The 19,208-nt window shown below is 40.7% G+C and overlaps 2 protein-coding genes across 4 annotated transcripts in view; both read right to left on the reverse strand.

Annotated features, from left to right (window-relative positions):
* The window catches only part of RAD54B (RAD54 homolog B), a 62,551-nt gene that overhangs the window by 29,560 nt on the left and 13,783 nt on the right, over positions 1-19,208 (reverse strand). The window lies entirely within an intron of this gene.
* FSBP (fibrinogen silencer binding protein) lies at positions 8,183-14,915 on the reverse strand. Its single transcript, XM_052703274.1, has 2 exons — positions 13,958-14,915; positions 8,183-9,665 (listed from the first exon to the last, which is right to left on the reverse strand). The coding sequence occupies exons 1-2, from the start codon at positions 14,326-14,328 to the stop codon at positions 9,140-9,142; spliced, it is 897 nt and encodes a 298-aa protein (XP_052559234.1). The 5' UTR covers positions 14,329-14,915; the 3' UTR covers positions 8,183-9,139.

Consider the following 19,208-nt stretch of genomic DNA (forward strand, 5'->3'; position numbering starts at 1 on the left):
TGCAGCCTTCTGGCCATCCTTGCGGTCTCCTCTGAACTCGCTGCAAAAGTGCCTCATCTTTCTTGCACTGGGGCCCCAGACCTGGACAGTTTTCCAGCAGTTTTCCAGCTGGGGCCTCACAAGAGCAGAGCAGATGGGGACAATCACCTCCCTCACCCTGCTGGCCATCTCTCTGTTGATGCAGCCCAGGATACAATTGGCTTTCTGGGCTAGAAGCACACACTGCTGGCTCATATCAAACTTTTCATCCACTGGAACCCCCATGTCCTTCTCTGTGTGGCAGCTCTCCATCCATCCATACCCCACTTACTGTACAGTATACGGAAGCTCTTAGATAACACAGTCCTAGTTGATTCAGAATACACCTTCAGTGTTAATGGAGCTTTTTGATCTTACTCTCTCTGTGCCACACTTCCCAGTTTATCTCCTAGAAAGCAGAGATAACTGCAAACCCTCATCTCTCAATGCCATTGTGGAACACAGGTACATTCACCACGTGCTCAGCAGCTATTGTAATGGGCACCAGAGGAAAAAAAAATCAGGAAATTAAATAACATAGCGTGATGAAATTATGGCATTAAGGCTATAGCTGACCAAAAAGGGGGAAGGAAAACACGGAATAGTTGTTCACTGAGTGGACACAGTCCATTCTTTAAACTAAAACTGGCAAGGAAGCCAATAGAAAGAGAATATACGATCTTGCAATTAATCGCAAGGCACAAGAAGCTGTAAACAGGCTGAGTACTTTTGATACCTGAATTCGTAACCTTAGTTTTCCTTTGCAACTGGAATTTTCTGTAAACAATAAAAGAAATGAGAGGTGTACTTAATTTGAACAATGAGGAACATTTGCCTCATCACCATTTAATGAAACTTTTAGTTGTTAAGGGTATCAGCTGCAGAGGAGGAGGAAAGCTTATACTTTGAAAATTATAGCTTCATGATAGAAAATTATTCTTCTTAAGCCTCTCAACTGTCTAAAAATCCAACTGACTCCAGCTTCCACTGTAAAAATTTAATGAACTAAGCTGAAGCTTCTGTCAAGTCCACAGAAATAGATGTGCAAGTCCTATTATCAAAGGAAAAAAAGCAGCATCATTGAGAATTCTGAAATGCTGCAGGCATCACACGGTGCAGCAAGCCAAATCAGCTCAGTAAAATACTGGAAACATTCAAATGCCATCCAAGTTCAGCGTTTACTACTCCTCCTACTGTTCCTATCCACACTGAAAGTTTACATCAATCAACTAAAGGCTCTTCTTTAAAAAAAAAAAAACTAAACAACAACAACAACAAAAAGTATGTGGGACTTTGAAAATATACAGTCCTGCATTCTCTAAATACTTCCTATTGCCTCTGAGGTTTTTATTGAAATTAAAACTGTCTTTCTGATCTATAATATTTCATTAATAACATCTAAAGGCTTTTAGATATGTAGGAAGCAGAAAGCAGGGAGAGAGGGATTTATTACAATTATGTATACTTAATATTCACATCTATTTTAGCACATATTAAAAGGTAAAACATTTTTCAGCTACCGTTTGTGTTTGTTACTGGCCATCTTTGATTTTCATGGATTATAACAACGAGTCTTTAAAATAATGAACAAAACTTACATTCACTGTAATAACCATGAAACATAATATATTCCTATCTAAATTATTTAAACAAGACTGTTTAAAATTTATGACGTTACCCTGGAAAGAGGCACACAAAGGATGAGTCATGGTTTTGAACGTTCTCGTGTGTTATGCAGCAGTGATTACTTACAGAATGGCTGACGAAATCTTTGGAAAGGGAAAGAGTAATCTTTCCAAATCAAGTTATATAACTTTGATTTACATAAATGTAATCCATTCAATAGGCCGAGCAGAAAAGTAATATTTATGGCCAAGGCATAAAAACTTAGGGCTTTATTTGTAATTCTTACAAGAAAAGCAAAAATAAAAGGGAAAATGAAGGAGGAGAGGAGAAATTTTTCCTGTTTGGAGGTATGTGGTACTTACTGTGCTGCCTTGCCACTTCTTGATGTAAGAAAATTGAACACGTTTTAAATTGCCTAGAAGTTCCAGTGCAAATTAATAAGATGATTCTATAATGGAGCCATAAATTCAGCATGCCTTTGACAGAACCCGCTTTGTTTCACCCTGTCTGGTCATGGTCCTAAACTGACTGCTCAGCCAACTAAAATGCATGGATACATGGCAGCTTTCATCAGCACACGGCCCACTTGCTATTCCCAGGAGCTTCCTCTGGCCCTTGATGTCACCTGTATGATGTTCAGCCCCTGCACCACACACAACTTCAGCTCTTCTTATCAAACTACCATATGGAGTATGTGTAAGTGTGCAGGTACAGATGTACATGCGCATAGAAAAGGATGAGACAGAAAAATGACTGACTTAATCTCTGCTGTATTTCACCTGAAAACAATCTTTACAGCTGCCCATTACATCTTCAGAGGTAACCTAACCAAAACCACCAAAATATATTTCTGTTGAGAAACATCCCTAGTGCCATCTTAGAATTTGATTCAGGATTTTCAAAACTAAACTGCAGTAAATTAGCATGCACAGTTATATAACAGTTATATAAAAACTCTTCTGAAAGGAAAGAATTTTATCTATCAGAAATAATTATAACTAACAACAGTGGCTAAATTCCCTAAGCAAGCTTAATTCACCCTTGGTCTGCACACCCACTGTGCAGCACTCTGAACCACATAAATACAAATTATATTTCCCAGTGTATTGCTGGTTTTGAAGTCTTCACAGAAGAGCCAAGCCACAAGCTGTTTGGTTCCAGTTCCATAACTCTGGAGCTGTCCTGCCAGAAGGGCCGAAGCACTCAAAATCCATACTGTCTCCTCATCAAACTCACTACACTGTCAATGCATGGCTGGGCAAATCTGGAGACAAATCTTGCTTTCATTTGAGCTAAGAAATCACTGTTGGGCTCTCAACAATTCACTGTGCCCAACTAGAACAGACTCTGAAAAAAGTTCATTTATTAGGGTCTGTAACTAAAGACTTACTGCAAATGACCACAACCTGTGCTCGCTAATGAATTATGAATTAGCTAAATGAGAGAGAGCCTTTATAGGAATGGCCACAGACCATGTTAATGCCAAATGTCAGTACTTTTTCAAAAGCACAGAGAAACGAGAATGCTACAAAGGAAGGATCATCAAAATTTAATACAAAACAATGAGTTGTGCCTACAAGTTGGTTCACAGAAACAAAGCTGAGCTGCTTTGAGATAACATAAACAAAAGCTATAGCACACACACATGAGATGGGGTAACCCAGCATAAAACGGTTTGGCCAAAATGAAAGTAGACACTACCAGTGTTATATGGAAGTCCATTGAGACAGACAACCTACTGCCAAAGCCCATCTACAATACTGTCCCCCTGTACTTAACTATGGTGAGGCCTCGCCTCAAGTACTTTTTTTTGGGCCCCCCACTATAAGAAAGACATGGAGGACCTGGAGCATATCCAGAGAGAAGCTGTGAAGGCTCTGGAGCACAAATCTTAAGGGGAGCAGCTGAGGGAATGGAGTTTGTTTAGTCTGGAGGAGAGGAGGCTCAGTGGAGACCTTTATCGTTCTTTACAACTGGCTGAAATGAGGTTGTGGTGAGGTGGGGGTCAGGCTCTTATCCCAGGTAACAGAGATAGGATGGCCTCAAGTTGTGCCATAGGAGATTCAGATTGAATACCAGGAAGAATTTATTCTCAGAAAGAGCGTTGAGGTGTTAGAAAAGGCTGCCCAGGGTAGTGGTGGAGTCACTGTCCTTGGAGGTGTTTAAGGGTACATACAGTATGCAGGGACATGCTTCAGTGGGCAGTATTGGTGGTAGGTGGAAGGGTGGACTGGATGATCTCAGAAGTCTTTTCCAACCTTAATATTCTATGATTACAATGAAAAACAACACAAACATCACTTGGATGAAACACGCAGAGTTCACAAGTCAAACAAAAATTGATTTTTTTGGCTTACACATGCACCCCAAAGTGAATGCCATATTATGATTTAGAATATATCAACAGTAATAGCAACTGCTATTGATATCTATATTTTAATTCTAATATTCAATTTTATTCTAATATTTATACGGACTTCGGATCTATAGCACGTCCCATTTTAATTCTGTATTTCTGATACATACCGTAGATTAACTCCAGGGAATTGTGTTAACAGTAGCTACAAGTGGACTAAGTAACATTTTTAAAACTGCTACTGAGTTGTTATAATTTACTTTCTTTAGCATGATCTCTTCATCAATTAATAACATTATAACTTGAAATTACTGCAGCAGATTTTAACACAGGAGAAACAACATTGCCGTAACTAACCACAAACAGCACAAAATCCCTTCTCCCCTGCCCCCTACATTAGGTCAGGGCTTTGTCCTACCATTTCACCGTTCAATTACATCTAAAAAGATAACTGACAATTTGTAAAGTCACTTATTTCAAGCACACAGAAATTCTGAATGTTAAAAGAGACATATTTGAGAAAGCACTAACAATACACAAGGATCACACAAAGCCATGCATGGTATGCAAATGGCAGCTCACAGGATGCTGTATACAAAATGATTGAGCCTTGACCAAACCAGACCTTGACATCAACAGCATATGGATGGGCATCACAGTCCAGAGAAATAATTTTTTAGATGTATTTTGTTAAATTATTATTGTTATTGTGATTATGCTAACTAAAGATGAAAATCAAGTACAATTTGAAGCACGATATTCAAGTCTGCAGTTTTGCTGAAGAGCAAGCAGCAATCCTAAGGAATGTAGAGTAACTGCTGATTAAATATGGAATAAAAATCCCCTCAAGGAATTCCTCATGGAATAACAATACTCCTCATGTGTGACTAATACAGGGTCAGGCAAGGTGTCATGTTCACCCAGAAATCTTTGGATGGGTCAGCAAATCATTCCGTGCAAACACAGGGATAAAACGGTATGCAACCCCACAGCACTTGAGAAGGACAAGAACACTGGAGAGAGTCAGTGTTTGCACACTGCTGTGGATTCCCTGTCCCTTATCCATCCCCATATAAGAAGAAATCACAACTAACGTTTTCAACAACTTTAGCATTGTAGGTATCAGATGCAAGAATTCTACCTTTAAGCTTTTAAAAACACCATAGCTTAACATCTGAATGTCCTGGGGTAAATTTACGTAAAGTTCTGTTAGGTTTAACCTTTCTATAATGCAGTTTGGAGCACAAATAATTTTCAAGAAAAAGGAAAAAGAAAAAAACTAATTATGTTTACAATCTCCTTCTCTAGCCTTGGGCAATATTATGAACTTCATCAACATGAGATTCAATCACCCTGTGAAAATGTGTTATATTTGAACTGTGGAAAGACAGTTTGTCAGGCAAAATTGAGCCTCACAATTCTCCATTTGTTCCTCCTATTTAGAAACAATTCTTTTATAATTACAAGCAATATAAAGGCTCTGTCTATTGGAAATCACAAGGACACAAAATATTTGAGCTCTAGTCTATGCATTCACAAGCAAGAAAATATGTGGAAATATAAATGAAAGATAGCAGTTGAAACTAGTGAGGTGGAGAATACTAGAAGAGAGGAATATGAGTGCAAGATGTGCTAAAAGTAATCTCTGCTGGTCTTGAAGTACCTCTCCTTTCTGCCATTTTTACCCGACAATGCTTCTGATATAGGGCAAGTACAGCCAACAAGACAATGCTGGAGGAGCTTGGGGGAGGGAAGAGGAAAAGATAATTAGGGAACAGTTGATAAGAGTGTAGACTGATAATTAGACAATTACTCAGATGGATAAAGTTACACAAGGTGTTATCACAGTGATCACAAGGTTATCACAGTTGTAGTTTTTTAATCTAATCCTAAAAAAATTAAATCATTAGATGTTGAGAATTAAAAAGTACTCCCAGAGCCTGTTTATTTCAGTTAACTTAGTAGAAGGACATGAACATATGGTAGAAATTTGCCCTTGCCTAAAATTACTCTGCTTGTACACAGTACTTTGTAAACATGCAGGCAGGGAATGCCACTGCCAGATACAGCAAAGGGAACAGAAGGATAAGAATGGGGGTGAAGGAGGGAAGGGCTTCCAACCATCCCTTTCACACATGCTAATGGAATATAATTTGCTGGAACAGTAAAAATTCATAGCACTTTAAGGTCCAGAAGGACTTAGCCACAGCTGTACGTGCACGTCTCCGCATCAGTAATACATAAAAAAACCTGAGAACAGGCACTGAGAAGTGCAAAGTCTGACGCAGACAGATAACCTGATACCGAGAAACAGATGTGGGGTGAGAAAGAAAAGACAGATCCATCAGCATGGGGAGGCATAACAGAGTCAGCACCATACCGCACGGCACTGATGTCACTGACAAGGCACAAGAAGCAAGCAAACTACTATGGGATTCAAGAGATCTTCCCCACAGATCCTCCTCCCCAGCCCCTCCAAAAAAAATAAAAAATAAAAGAAACACAGCAGAGAGGAAAGAAAACTAAATGCATGACATCTCAGAATGAGAGATGTTGCTTGCAAGTTAGAATGAGAGGCCTTCCACAAACAAAATTAGAGACAAAGCTAGAATAACCAAACACAGAAATATGATTAGAGGGAGAGAGTTCTGACCAGGCCTGTGCATTTTATTATTTCTTTATTCATCTGCATCCCTTGCCCTCCATTATCAGCAGTACAACGGGCAATATGCCCTACCCACAATCAACGCATCTACTTCGCCTTCCAGTTCAGGAAGGATTACAAGCTTTCAAAGACTGGAAATTCTTCCAGTTCCAGTTCTAGAAATAAAAATACCACACCACCAGAGTCCCTGGAGGTCGCCTCTTATACAATCTCAAAGGGAATGGATAACTCAACCCAAAATATTAAAAAACATCTGCGGAGAATTTTTGTGGCCAAAATAAGGCTAGATATAATTTAAAAACATTTTAAGATATTAAGCCACTTGGGAATTATTTTCTACACTAGAAAAAGGTGTCAAATTGCAGAAACAATAACAGGAATTTATTGTTTTCCACCAGCAACTAAAATTCTGATTTTCAACAGAAAAATCAGGCATTTCCAAACGATAAGTGCAGGAAATTTAGTGCTGTTACCCATTTTCGAGAAGCCACACTTCAGATGGCAAAGTAGAACAAATAAGATGTTCTAATGTTTAATAAAGTTTTTACTAAAGCCAAGATTTTGACTCTTGTAAACTCAGGGAACTGAATGTCTCATTGAAGTGTTACTAACTACACAAAAACAGATCAATGTCCTTGAACTGAAAAAGGCAGAAGCAAGCCAAGGGCTGTACATAAACAGAAGCCACTCATTCAGACATCATCATTGCAAGCACACGCAGAAACTCCCAAAAGAACCGATCCTTGAAGGACTTTTCTCTCTGCCACACAACTGGAAAAGCATGGGGCAATTCTGTACTGTTGTCATCTGTTTTCACAATCTGTATTTTTCCTCAGTTCTCCTCCTGTAACCTGTTGAAGTTGTTCTAAGCACTGAAAGTCAAGATGATTTCTCTCTCACCACTCTTATAAAATTTTAACTACAATGCTTTAAGCTCAATTAGTCCCTGAACTAAGTTACATGGTTCCAGCCCTTAGTTTTTAATAAGCATTTATCCCCGAGGTTACAAAGGTAACCTGATTCACTCAGAAGTCTGACGAGCAGTGTGGTTTACCTTCAAACAGCCTGCTAAGGCACACCAGTGCCCTGTACTCATACACCAAGGTTCTGTGGGAATGGGGAAAGGAGAGTTGGGACAACTGTGACAGGATTGAGAGTAACAAGCAGCTGCAGGAAAAAACATTCTTCCTATTGCTTTTATACTTTCTATTTTTGGAGCCCTCTGAGATAGGAGAAACAGAAAGAATTACATTTCCTTTGCTCGCACTTTTTCCTTGTTGCTGGGCTTCATTTCCTTTTCCTATACCACAGCTTGGAGGAAGGAAAAAGTGTTGCTACAGGGGATAAGGAGCCAGAGGTCTAAGGAAGTTGTGGATCTATTCATAACAGGCAAGAGACCAAGAATTACAAAGAAATTAATTGTTAAGGAATTAGGCTTGCCAGTATCTTTCTTCCAGTTATGAATGCTGATCACAAATGCAGAGGAAAGTGCTGCTTCCAGGACAGACAGAATAATCTTTTTCATTTTGGGCTTTTTATTTGAAACTAATCAAAGGAGCAGAACAACAGCATTTATAAAAGGTACCAAGAATAACAAAGAATCTTCTGTTGATTTCGAGTCACATAACTTACATACAGAAGCTATTCCATTCTGATAGCTTACAGTCATATTGATATCGATCAAAGGCACATGCAACTGTCTTGGTTGCACATGCACTGCAGTAATTATGCATGCAAGTGAGCTTATTAGACTTCTCTGGTTGAGGACCAGTATAATTACTCTAAGAGAACATACGATCATGGTAACTGTACACACAAATTATGCATGCATGCACTTTTAAAATTGAATTGTTGCATTCACTGTCTCTATTTTCATAATATCCTATGGAAACACTCATCCACTGAAAACAATATTAAAAAGTATTAACTTTTTAAAAGATGTACATTTATTCAACTGTCTACTGAACATTAAAAAAATAAAACAATCCAGTAATTTTGTTTTCCAAGCTGATACATCAGCAAAATTTCACCACTGTCACAAAATTTACCAACATGAAAAGCAGAGCATATTTAAACACAGCTTCTTACTCCTCCTTTTTATATGTTTACTTAAGTAGTAAGTTCATTAAGGTAATAAAGGATTGGTAATTATTTGAAAAAAATAATGCATATGATCAAATTTTGAAAAAGAACCAGCCTACATTGCTTTCTGCAATTCTATTAGAGATAAGTTGAAATATTTAAGAAACTGGGATTCTCACCATCCTTAAGTCTACACGATTTGATTATACTCCAGATCAGAAGAGTTTATGCACTCAAACCCATACAAGGTGTTTTTATTAAGGTACGTAAACAACAACATGGAAAATAGGCTTTCATCTTTCAAGACCATATTAACATAAGGAACAGTTTCACTAGGGCAAAAGCATTTATTATTAAGTATTCCAAGGGATGTGGCAGAAGTAATAAAATATTTAGATAGTGCTGTATTCTGGCAGATCACGGCGTAGTCGTATTGCCTTTAGCTTCTCTACTTTGATTTTTGTTCGCAACAGTTCTTCTTCCAGCTGCTGCTTTCTTTTCAAACCATCTCTTTTTTCTTGGACATAAAGCCCAATTTTTCTTTGATTTTCTAATATTACTTGATGCTCTTCTTTCAGCATTTGCAACATCTGTGGGTCATACCCACACATCGGTCTAAAGCGTTCTCCAACCTCAAGCCTAAAAAACTCATCTCTTCTTGGCACAGGAGAGGGAGACATCATAACTCTCATGTCAACTGAAGATACTGACGTTGAAGGAGACCTTTCCATAATGTGCACCAACTGGTGATCTTCCTCCTGTTCTACGCTCTCACTTGGCTGTGAGTCTATAATCAAAGAAGGAGGAGGTTTGACATCCTCTTCTGATTGCAAATCCATCATGACTGTAGCAGGATGGTGATCCAACATTGCCTGTGGTGAACTGGTACCAGCAATTGTTTCTTTATCGATATTAGTGCTAGAACACACAAAATCATATTTAAGTAATCCATTAAAAACCATAAAACAAACAAACAAACAGAGTTGTAAGTAATCAAAGCTTCACTTGAAATATTACTCTGTGCTACCCATGCCCGGACCTCTGCTTTGTTACATGACCACTATCTGCATCCCTTCCTTCCACCACATACACACAGCCCCGTATGATTTAGATGGCATTGCTAATCTGAAGGCAGTGCAGCCTATAGTGAACAATCCTGGGAGGTTCTTATTCTGAAACAGGATAAGCAAGCATTACTGATAAGTGAGAATAAAAACAAAGCGGCAGCAGAAGGTGATGCAAATGACAGAGGAAACATTTTGTGTAATCTAGAAAGTGATTTTAAAAGGCCATTAACTTGCAGAAACATTTCCATCTCCCAAACTTACTAATCTCCTCCTGTTCTAATGCATTCTCTGTTTCTGACTCATGAACCTAAATGTTTAAGCTTTTCTTTTTATTTGTTGCTTTTTTGGTAAAACAATCACTGAATAAAATGACTCAAGAAGCCTGGGGAGAAAAAACCACAGCCCAGATGATGACCCTGTCAGTAGATCAAGGAGTCAAGCTAATCCTTGTTCCTTCCCTTTGAACCAATGATCTCACTGGTTTTCTGAAGTTTCAAGAGAGGGCATGGAAATGTTACCTTTAAGAACAAGCCCATAGTTCTGTGCATTTTTCCAGCTTTTCTAAAGTACAACACCCACCTGACTCATCTGCCTTTGTGTAAACTCCTGAGTCAGCAGCACCTCCAGTCATGATTTGACATTACATTGGCTCTGATTATATTAATGGCTCAAGCTGCTCCTGTCTATTTCTCCACCATCAGTTGTGTCTGAAACCTTATAGTTCTGCACATCACTCCTTTACAGAGGTAATACTTTTGTGAGCCCTGATCCACTTTTTGAACTATTTGACAGTACAGATCTACAAAGAATACCTTCAGCATGACTTGGGAGGCAGTACCGTGTCATATGGGAACAGTGAAGTGTTAACCTGGCACTGAGAGCAAAAACAGTGCACCACCACAGCCATAACTGTTCAAAAAGGAGACTATGGCTAGTGACTGCAGATGGGAGACATTCCTCAGCCCTTGAAGAACTAGCAGCTAAAGGCAGTGAGTGGATCCATGATTAATACAGCATTCACAGATGTGCCCTAACCCTGGAGGACATGAGTGCTGTCTATTAAAATGGAGGCAGGTGTGTGAGTATACATATATTTTTTTTTATTTATTTTTAACTCCTCGTGAGCACTACAAGCCACAGTCTGAGGAGCACTATCTGACCATTAAGAACACTGCCTTGGTTAGCAGCAGATTTGGGTTCAAATTCCCAGAAACACGGGAGAATTCTGATTTGTGTATCATACTTCTCGTGTAAGTGTGCTGACTTCTTGCAGAGACATCAAAAGAAAGCATTATCCCCTTTGCATCTCTCTTTGGTCTTCAAAACTTTTCATTCAACAGAAATAAGCAGCCACGGCTGCAACTTCCAAAGGATCCTAGCTAGTCCACCATCCACTAACATGAACCAGCAATTTCAAGAACAAAAGCATAAAAACTGCTAAATATTCAATTGTAAGAATGTTCAACAGGGTCTGAGAAATGTGTTTCCAAAAATCAGTTCTGCCAACCACCCAAACCATTTAAATTAGGGCTTTCAAAAAGAAAAACTCTATCTGAAGCAGGAATTGAAAACAGAACCTTCATCTATCCCTGAAGAAAGCAATCTTAATTCTGCCCACTGTCACCTGAGCTGCATATCAAGCATCGATTCTACCACCTTACTCCCTCTTCCTCAAGCCTCGAAGCTTCACCTGCTTCTCTACACCTTTCTCACACTCCATTCCCTCCTTTCTTGAAGCATCAGAAGTAGTTTCCCGCATACAAATTTTCACTGTTTCTCCCCTTGCTGACTAGTTCTGGGTCTCCCCCTTCCCAACCACAGCTTCGAACGCAGCTTCCCTCTTATTTATTTGCTGGCTCCTGGCCAGCTGCTAGCCTGAGAAACCTGGAAACAACTTAGTAGGAGAAGCAGATCATTCTGACAAAAGGGAACAGAGGGAGGGGGCAGAAGGAGAAAGTGCGAGAGGTTAAGAGAAGAAAGAGAGGTGAGGATTGGTCTAACATGGACTAGGGTGTCTAGTGACAAATTGATCTCTTACAGCATATTCCACACAGGATTTGAAAATGACCAAGTCTTCAGGTAACTCAGATGAAGCTGTTGGTTGGGTTTTGTTTTTTTTTCCCCTTAGAATCAGCCTCTTAAAAAGAAACCAATTAGTGAAGAGAGAAAGAAGGAACTGAGAAACAAAAGGAACGCCTGCACGGTGGTTACTAATGTTGTTTCTGACAACTTGACTGAAAGAAAGACAAACAACAGTTACCACAACTGGGGGATGGTATTTATAACCCCAGAGGCACCCATGATTCACTTGGTTTTGTTTAATCACAGTGAGCTAGAAATTGCTTAAAGGTGCAATTAAGAATTTGGATTCATTATAAGTTGTATTCCCCTCCAAAAAGCTGAGCCATATCCTAGAGACTTAAAACCCAATACTGGGCTCTCAAAATCAGGATGAAATGCATCTTAGTTAAAATCAGAACTACAAAATAATGATGTATTTGGGCAGAAAAAAAAATATTTAGATGATATTCTTTCCCTTCCACAGGCAGTGCCTTGGCTGTCCCTAGGAACTGCCATTTGGGGTAAGCAGTAATCAAGTCAATGTTCCCAGAGCCATAAAGGACTGCAAAAAACGTTTACATTACAGGAGACAAACGATGGAGATCATTAGGTCTTAATCATTCATGAAAAGCGGCACTGCTTTTCATAAGCCGATCTGCAAACCAAAGTTCTCCCACTATTGTTTTTTTTTGCCTCTTTACAAAAGTTGGTAGTCGAGACACTGCAACCTTTATTAGCGCAATTAAAAGCCTCGTTTTGTTCCAGAGAATTCTTTGGAACCGTTCCTTCAGGGGCATTCACCAGGAGCAGCAGTGCAGCCCAGTTGCTTCAGACTCCTTTACGCCAAGGACCCACAGCAGCATATTTTTAGAGCATCTGGCATGTTGGGATTTACACAATTGTTACCATTCAGTTCAACCAGTGGCACCGTGAATCAAATTCATCCTCTGTACACATGCCAGCTTTTCTTAGAGCATTTAGCTGTTGCACCAACTATCTGTATATCTGATTGAAATATGGAAAGTTCACTTCCCATTAATCTGTTTGTGAAAGGGAGGAAAAAAAAAAAAAAAAAATCAGAGATTTCTCAAGATTTGTGGGGATTTATTTGGCTTTTATCCCTCCTGCCAAGCTTACTTTTGTATCTGGAGGAACCAAAACCTGACCCCGGCGTTTTTGGATCCCTCGAGGACCAATGCAGAACCAGCAGAGTGCTGCAAGTCAGATACGAGAGGCATTTGCCAGCTGTGTAAGAAAGCCTGTGTGCTGCCTGCCTGTATTATGTCTGGCTTCAAATCTAGACAGTGTGCCTCACTTTACTGAGCAGTTAAAAAAAAAAAAAAAAAAAAAAAAAAAAGAAAAAAAAAAAAAAAGCCCTACAAAAAAGAAAACTTCTATTGCTGTATCTCTCAGTTTCTCTTCATGTGCGTTTAAGCTGCCCAGCGTACAGCACAGAACTGCTTGGAGTTTAGACTGCAATTAGCTCTGCTCCAGTTTCAGAGAATTACCATCAATGCAAGAAAAGTAAAATTTTTAAAGAACGTCTGCACTCACAAAGTCACTGTGGTGTGAGGAGTAAAGGATTGGTATCAGATAAAACAATGTGCACTTAAGAGCAAACGAGGCAAAACGAGCCCTCTGAGCAAGGCTTCCTAGCTCTGCAAACTAACTTTATCAAAAATCTTACATAAACCGATAACAGTTGCATATGTTGTAAAATGACTGCAGTATTGCCTTAAATGGAGGAGAATAGCCATCACTTTGCCAGTGTTTGAATAATCTGCCTATTAAAAGGTAGGGGAGGGGTAGAGGTTAGAGCTACTATTTCTCTTTGATTCTCCCTTAACCCTCACTTTCCGGAGTATGACAAAGACTGAAACAGGCTTTGAAATGAATGCAGTGCTAAGTCACCATAAAGCTGGCCATAAAACAAAAGCAATATGATTTTGTCATTGTTCCCAGCTTTGGGATTTTCCCTTGCAAACACTTCCTTTAGGACACCGAACACACGAGAAGCGTTACACGGCAGATAGGAGGCGCCATCATTTTCATTCAGTAACAAAATAAAAAGAATTCTCTCACCTTTGTACACCGCTCCTGTCTCTTAAACACACATTGGAAATCTGTGGAATCATCTCCACAACTTTCTTGGTTGGCTCGGAAATGCTGCTTTTACAGTCTGAATGAGTCTCCTTTTGCTGCAATAGCTCCTGTTTGGCATATTCTTTGAGCCTCTTGTACAGCGTGCGCAGGCCCTGTGCGGTGCGAGGCGGGCGATCTACTCCGATGGCATTGTAGTTATCGGCTATGATATCCCAGCATTTGTTTTTTTCCACTATTACAGAATGCTTATTGGTGTGTTCTTCGAGAATTTTAACGTAAGGCTTCACGAGTTTTAGCAAATCGAGCTTTTCAGATAAGGTGAAATTAGAAGATCTGGCCTTCCCGACCATTGTTAGCTTTGAATTAAGGAAGCAGCTCCCGAAGCCACCATGCAGTCCCTAGCTCTGCTCAGCTCTTTTTCACAAACAGAAAAAGATCAGGCTTAACTAGGCTAGTCTCATTTAGGCCCACGCCTACAAGGGAGGGTTTATTAAAATTCCTTCAGCTTAAGCTGACGCAGGTTCAGGAAATCTGCTTAAGCCAAGCCTGACCTACATAAGGCTTCAGACTGAAGAAGACGAGAAGAAACAAGCAAAATACACTTTTGTATGAAGAGACCAGACGTACGCAGGATTTAAAAACATAAAGGTTTAAAGATTAGCACATTACCCAGCTAAAAATTACCTAATTTAGCTTGAGTAACGAGCTCTGACACATAGCTCCGGCTCTCTCACACGTATCTCAAACTGAAACCGCACTCGAGATTTTACACGCCACGACGTCCCCAAAAAGCAACAATTGTTTTGTGCCGTTTATTGACTGCTAAACCGGGCAGGAGGAGCAGCGAGCGCAGCACGTACAGCGCGCTGAGCGCCGCGTGTGTAGAGAGCTCCCTAACAGAGCCCCCAGCACCGCTCCCCGGCTGCCGCCGCTCTCGCAGCATTTGCATAATGCTGGTCCTGCTGTCAATCAGCAGTTGCATATCCCCTAGCTAGTTAGGTTACACTCGGGCTTCGCAGCAAAGCTAAGCTTCCCCTGCATTCTGCAGGCTGCTCCTGCTACCTACACGGAGGCTTCTTAAAGAGGCAGTTTCTATTCCAGGCCGAACGCTTAAGGACAGCGAAAAACACCAAAATCCCAGCGAGAAAACCCCAAACACTGCAGCGTGAGCCCTGAATCAGCTTTTTATTAGAACTTCAGCCTGCAGCTGTGCCCTGCTAAAACATGCCTGCCTTGTAACGCATGTGTCATCGCCATTCAGGCCGGGCGGCTGCGAAATGGCATGAGCTAACTCTTGGGCTACATGCAATAAAGGTTACATTCAATCACGACAGATTTACTGAGCGCACTGCGGCGTGTGGATACAGGGACTGAGGAACAGTCTGCTTTCATGGTAATACTTCTAGGCATTCTCTCAGGATACAAATCTGATTCTTTTTAATGAGAGGGGTGTGCATTTCTTATGTTTGCTCAGAATTCTATCACCTTAAGCCAAGCCTTAGCACAAAAACGCATACCGGACTTTCCATTTCTGCGGTCAAAACTAAATTAACAAATCAGAAAAAAGGAAAAGAAAAAAGAAGCCCACACATAAAAGGTGCTCATGAAACCCAAAACCAAGTCTGAAAAATGACATACGTCATTGAGAGAGTCCAGAGCGTGGAAACAAACACAATCTGAGATAGTGGCAACAGCCTCTTGAGCTTAACGTGTTCAGCCTTGAAAACAAGGGAGACTGGAAGGGGGGTGAGGGCAAGAGGAACCTAATTATAGTCTAAAATATCTGAAGGCAATAAAGATCTGGGTATAAACTTGCTTGCTCTAAGGGGGAGAAAAGCCAAAGCAGAGGCAAGGCTTCAGCTGCTAAAGATCAGCCAGCAGGTAGAACAAGAAGCGTGTTTGGAACAAATGCTGACACCTCACCCATAGCACCTCGTGTTTGCAACCGGCCTGCTTTGCTGGCGCTGTTTTCAAGCCAACATCAAATCAAGCATTTTATAGTCTGAAGCCCATTTCAGCAGACTTTGAGAAACAAAATACTAGTGTGGTTAGAAGCACTGTATGAAAACCAGTACTTTCAAACTCCTAATCCTTCCTTATTTCCCCTCCCTTTGCTCTTTACTACAGTAAAGAGCTGGATGTTGGTGTGGTTTTTTTTTATTGTACTTGGTTGCTCTTTTGTAAGTACAAGAAATAAAAACCAAAATGGATTATGCTTTAGGAACTTCAGGCTGCTGGCAGTGTTGGAATCCAGGAGTCATAAGGGAACCCACACTGTGCCCTCATATGCTAGAGCAGCTGCGCAATGCCCAATCTCATGACTTTTCAGTGACAAAAGAAGACAATTAGGTTGTGTGATTAAAGGCTCCTCCCCACAAACACAGAGCAGCACAGATAGCCAGCACTGGACCAGAGGGACCCCAGTAACTGGAGCAAAAAGGGCAGAGCTCTTAGTCTGGCAGTTACCATGTCTGCTGCAGAAACACAACAGCACAAGCGCTCAGGAGTGGGGCCATGACAGAGAGCTGATGGGAGAGGCTCTCTAGATCACCTTGCAGACAGGGGGGGGAGGGTTGTGACTGCCCACTGGGACATGGGACTCATTATGAGCTGCCAGAAAGAGTATTTTAGGATTGCACAAGGCTTAGTACAGGATATTTAAAGGAAGAACCAAGGGCAAGAAAAGTGAGGGATGAAAGTATTCAGGGAAGGAAGAAGCACAAGCAAATACTGGAGAAATGGTATAAGAGGGGCCCAGATGCACGTCAGCAGGAGTGGCTCAGTGCAGAAGTCCAGCCATGCCCTGGGCCTGTCACTGCTGTTTGTCTCACTTCTTATTAAACTGCATTTGTAACTACTTTCCTGGGTGAGAGGAATCCTTACTCTGTGTGTTCAAGTGTGAATGGAAGTGCGTCCAGGAACTGGAGCTGGACCACAGGTCACACACAGGGACCCAGGTGCACAGGGTGCCAGCAAGCAGAGGTCAGAACCCATGCACATTGCCTTGGTACATGTCTGCGCACGATCCCTGACAGCACTGAGCCAGAGTAGCCAGCAAATAGGGTAAGAATTGTGGGAGCCATAAAAAGGAGTAGCTTTGAGTCTGGCCAGATGCTGGAGAGAGCAGAGAGGTTGTGGGCTGGCTACTGGAAAGGTGATAAATCAGAGCAGCTGCCAGAGACCACTCCGTTTGTGTCTGTGGGGGTGAGGCAGCTGGGAAACCAGGCAATGCAGAAGAGAAGCATCTAGAACTTGTCATAGAAGGATCCATCCTTTCATCATGGTCAGCCACAGAAAGGAAAAGATGAGGCCTTTGATGCTGCTGCTGTCTGTACAAGTGCTGTTTTCTGTGCAGCTGGCCACGTATGTAGTGTAGTGCATGCACGTGCCCGTGTGCCTCCTGGGAACAACTACGTACCCCCTCACTGTGGGTTGGAGCCAGCCCCAAGGAGCTGCAGCAGCCCCTCTTGTGCCCAGCTGCCAGGCGTGGCAACCCCAAGCACAGAACCCTCTAAACCTGGTTACTCACCACCTGACTGCTTAACACTCACCAACCTTCCACGCTAATGCCATTACCACAAAATACCACCACAATGCTTTCTTTCGAGCAAGTGCCTGAAGGAATCAGTCTGAATTACTTACTGTTTCTGCAAGAGTGTAAAATAACCCTTGTAAAAATGAAGCTGGCTGCCAAACAAGATTTTTTTCCTGTTTCTTTTTTTTTTTTTTTTTTTTTTTTTTGTGGGGGGGGGGTTATTTTAGTGGTTTCTGTTTGTTGTTTTTGGTAGTTCTGCTCATCAGCCTAAGGTCACATCGGTATTTGGGTGAGAAATCACAAATCACAGAAGGTGAGAGGGCTGCATATTAACATGACATTCAGACTTCTCTGAGCTCCGAAGTTTTAGTTTGAAGGGGATTACAAACAAAAAGCAAAGTTGCCACAGTCCACCCTTCATCCTATGCTGCCCACCAACACGCACACTTACTACACAACAGAGTGCACACAGCCACTTCAGGGAGATGATCCAGCTAAAGACTAATCATTTTATTTTATTTTTCTGCCAGGCCTACAGCTTAATATTTTGCTTAACATAAATGTTAATTAATAAATGTGGGACATTGCCAAAAGTCGAATTTCTTTCTTCCTCCAGCCCTGTTGTGTTTCTGCCCCTTCCCTGTGCTGATATGAGTGCTCACAAAACACTGGCTTTTATTTGATTCTTTTAAACAAACCATATTCTTCCCAATTTTAATGTTAGAATTCTTGGTTTTGAAGTGGATGCAATCTTCATATTTGGAAATTCATGAAAAATGGGAGCTGCGAAATTAGGTTATTCAAGAACTGAGCAACAGCCCATTGCTAATGTTGAATTTAAAATAGTTTGGCAGTACTAAAAGCTACAGGTAGAATAAATTTGGGGGTTTGAGGCAGAAAAGTCTAGAATAAATACAAAAAAAAAACACAAAAAAAAGACACAAATAGTGCTTTCTGGAGAGCTACCAAGAGGTGAATGAATCGCAGATAGAAGTAGATAGGGATTAAAGTGGCCAAACTACTATGAAATAAATTGTTGAAAAAGTTCAATGGATCCAGATTTTAGAAGCCAAGTGACAGATGTGGATCATGACCAATAATTGCAGCAAGTGGCCCATTTCACTTTAGACGTACGTGAGACAGAAAATCCTATAAAAGATAACTTCTTAAACCAGAGAGAGAAAAGAGAGGGAAAGGATCCTTTGGAAAGGATCCTTTGCCAAACAGAATTGAGGGAGAATACCTCCATTATATTTTCAGGCTTTCTGATCTCTACAAAGTACACAATTAAAAGACAAATAAAATAAATTACACGATTAAGGAGGAGACCACAAAAAGAACATCATGAAAGATGAAGTTTAGAGCAGACTTGAATGCAGTGAATTATAGTGGATTAAAACATTCAGGCAGGGACCTCTTAGAGCAAGAAATACCAGATCAACAGATAAATGACTACTGAACTCTCTAAGGGTGCTCTGCTCACAGAGAGGTAATCCCAAAGTAGGTCTAAAAGGTGCCTATTTTTGTTTAACACTGTATAGGCAAACTAGCTCTGGAAAGACTGGGTTTGGCATTTGTAGTTACCCAGAAGCCCAAGAATCTTAAAAACAAGAGAACGATTGCAAGACTGGATCCGAAGCCGAAGTGAAACTCTGATACCCCTGTGCTTATAGAAACTCTAAGAGGATTCGGCAG

This window comes from Tympanuchus pallidicinctus, unplaced genomic scaffold, assembly GCF_026119805.1.
Source record: "Tympanuchus pallidicinctus isolate F22 unplaced genomic scaffold, pur_lepc_1.0 scaffold5, whole genome shotgun sequence".
Taxonomy (NCBI): Eukaryota; Metazoa; Chordata; class Aves; order Galliformes; family Phasianidae; genus Tympanuchus; species Tympanuchus pallidicinctus.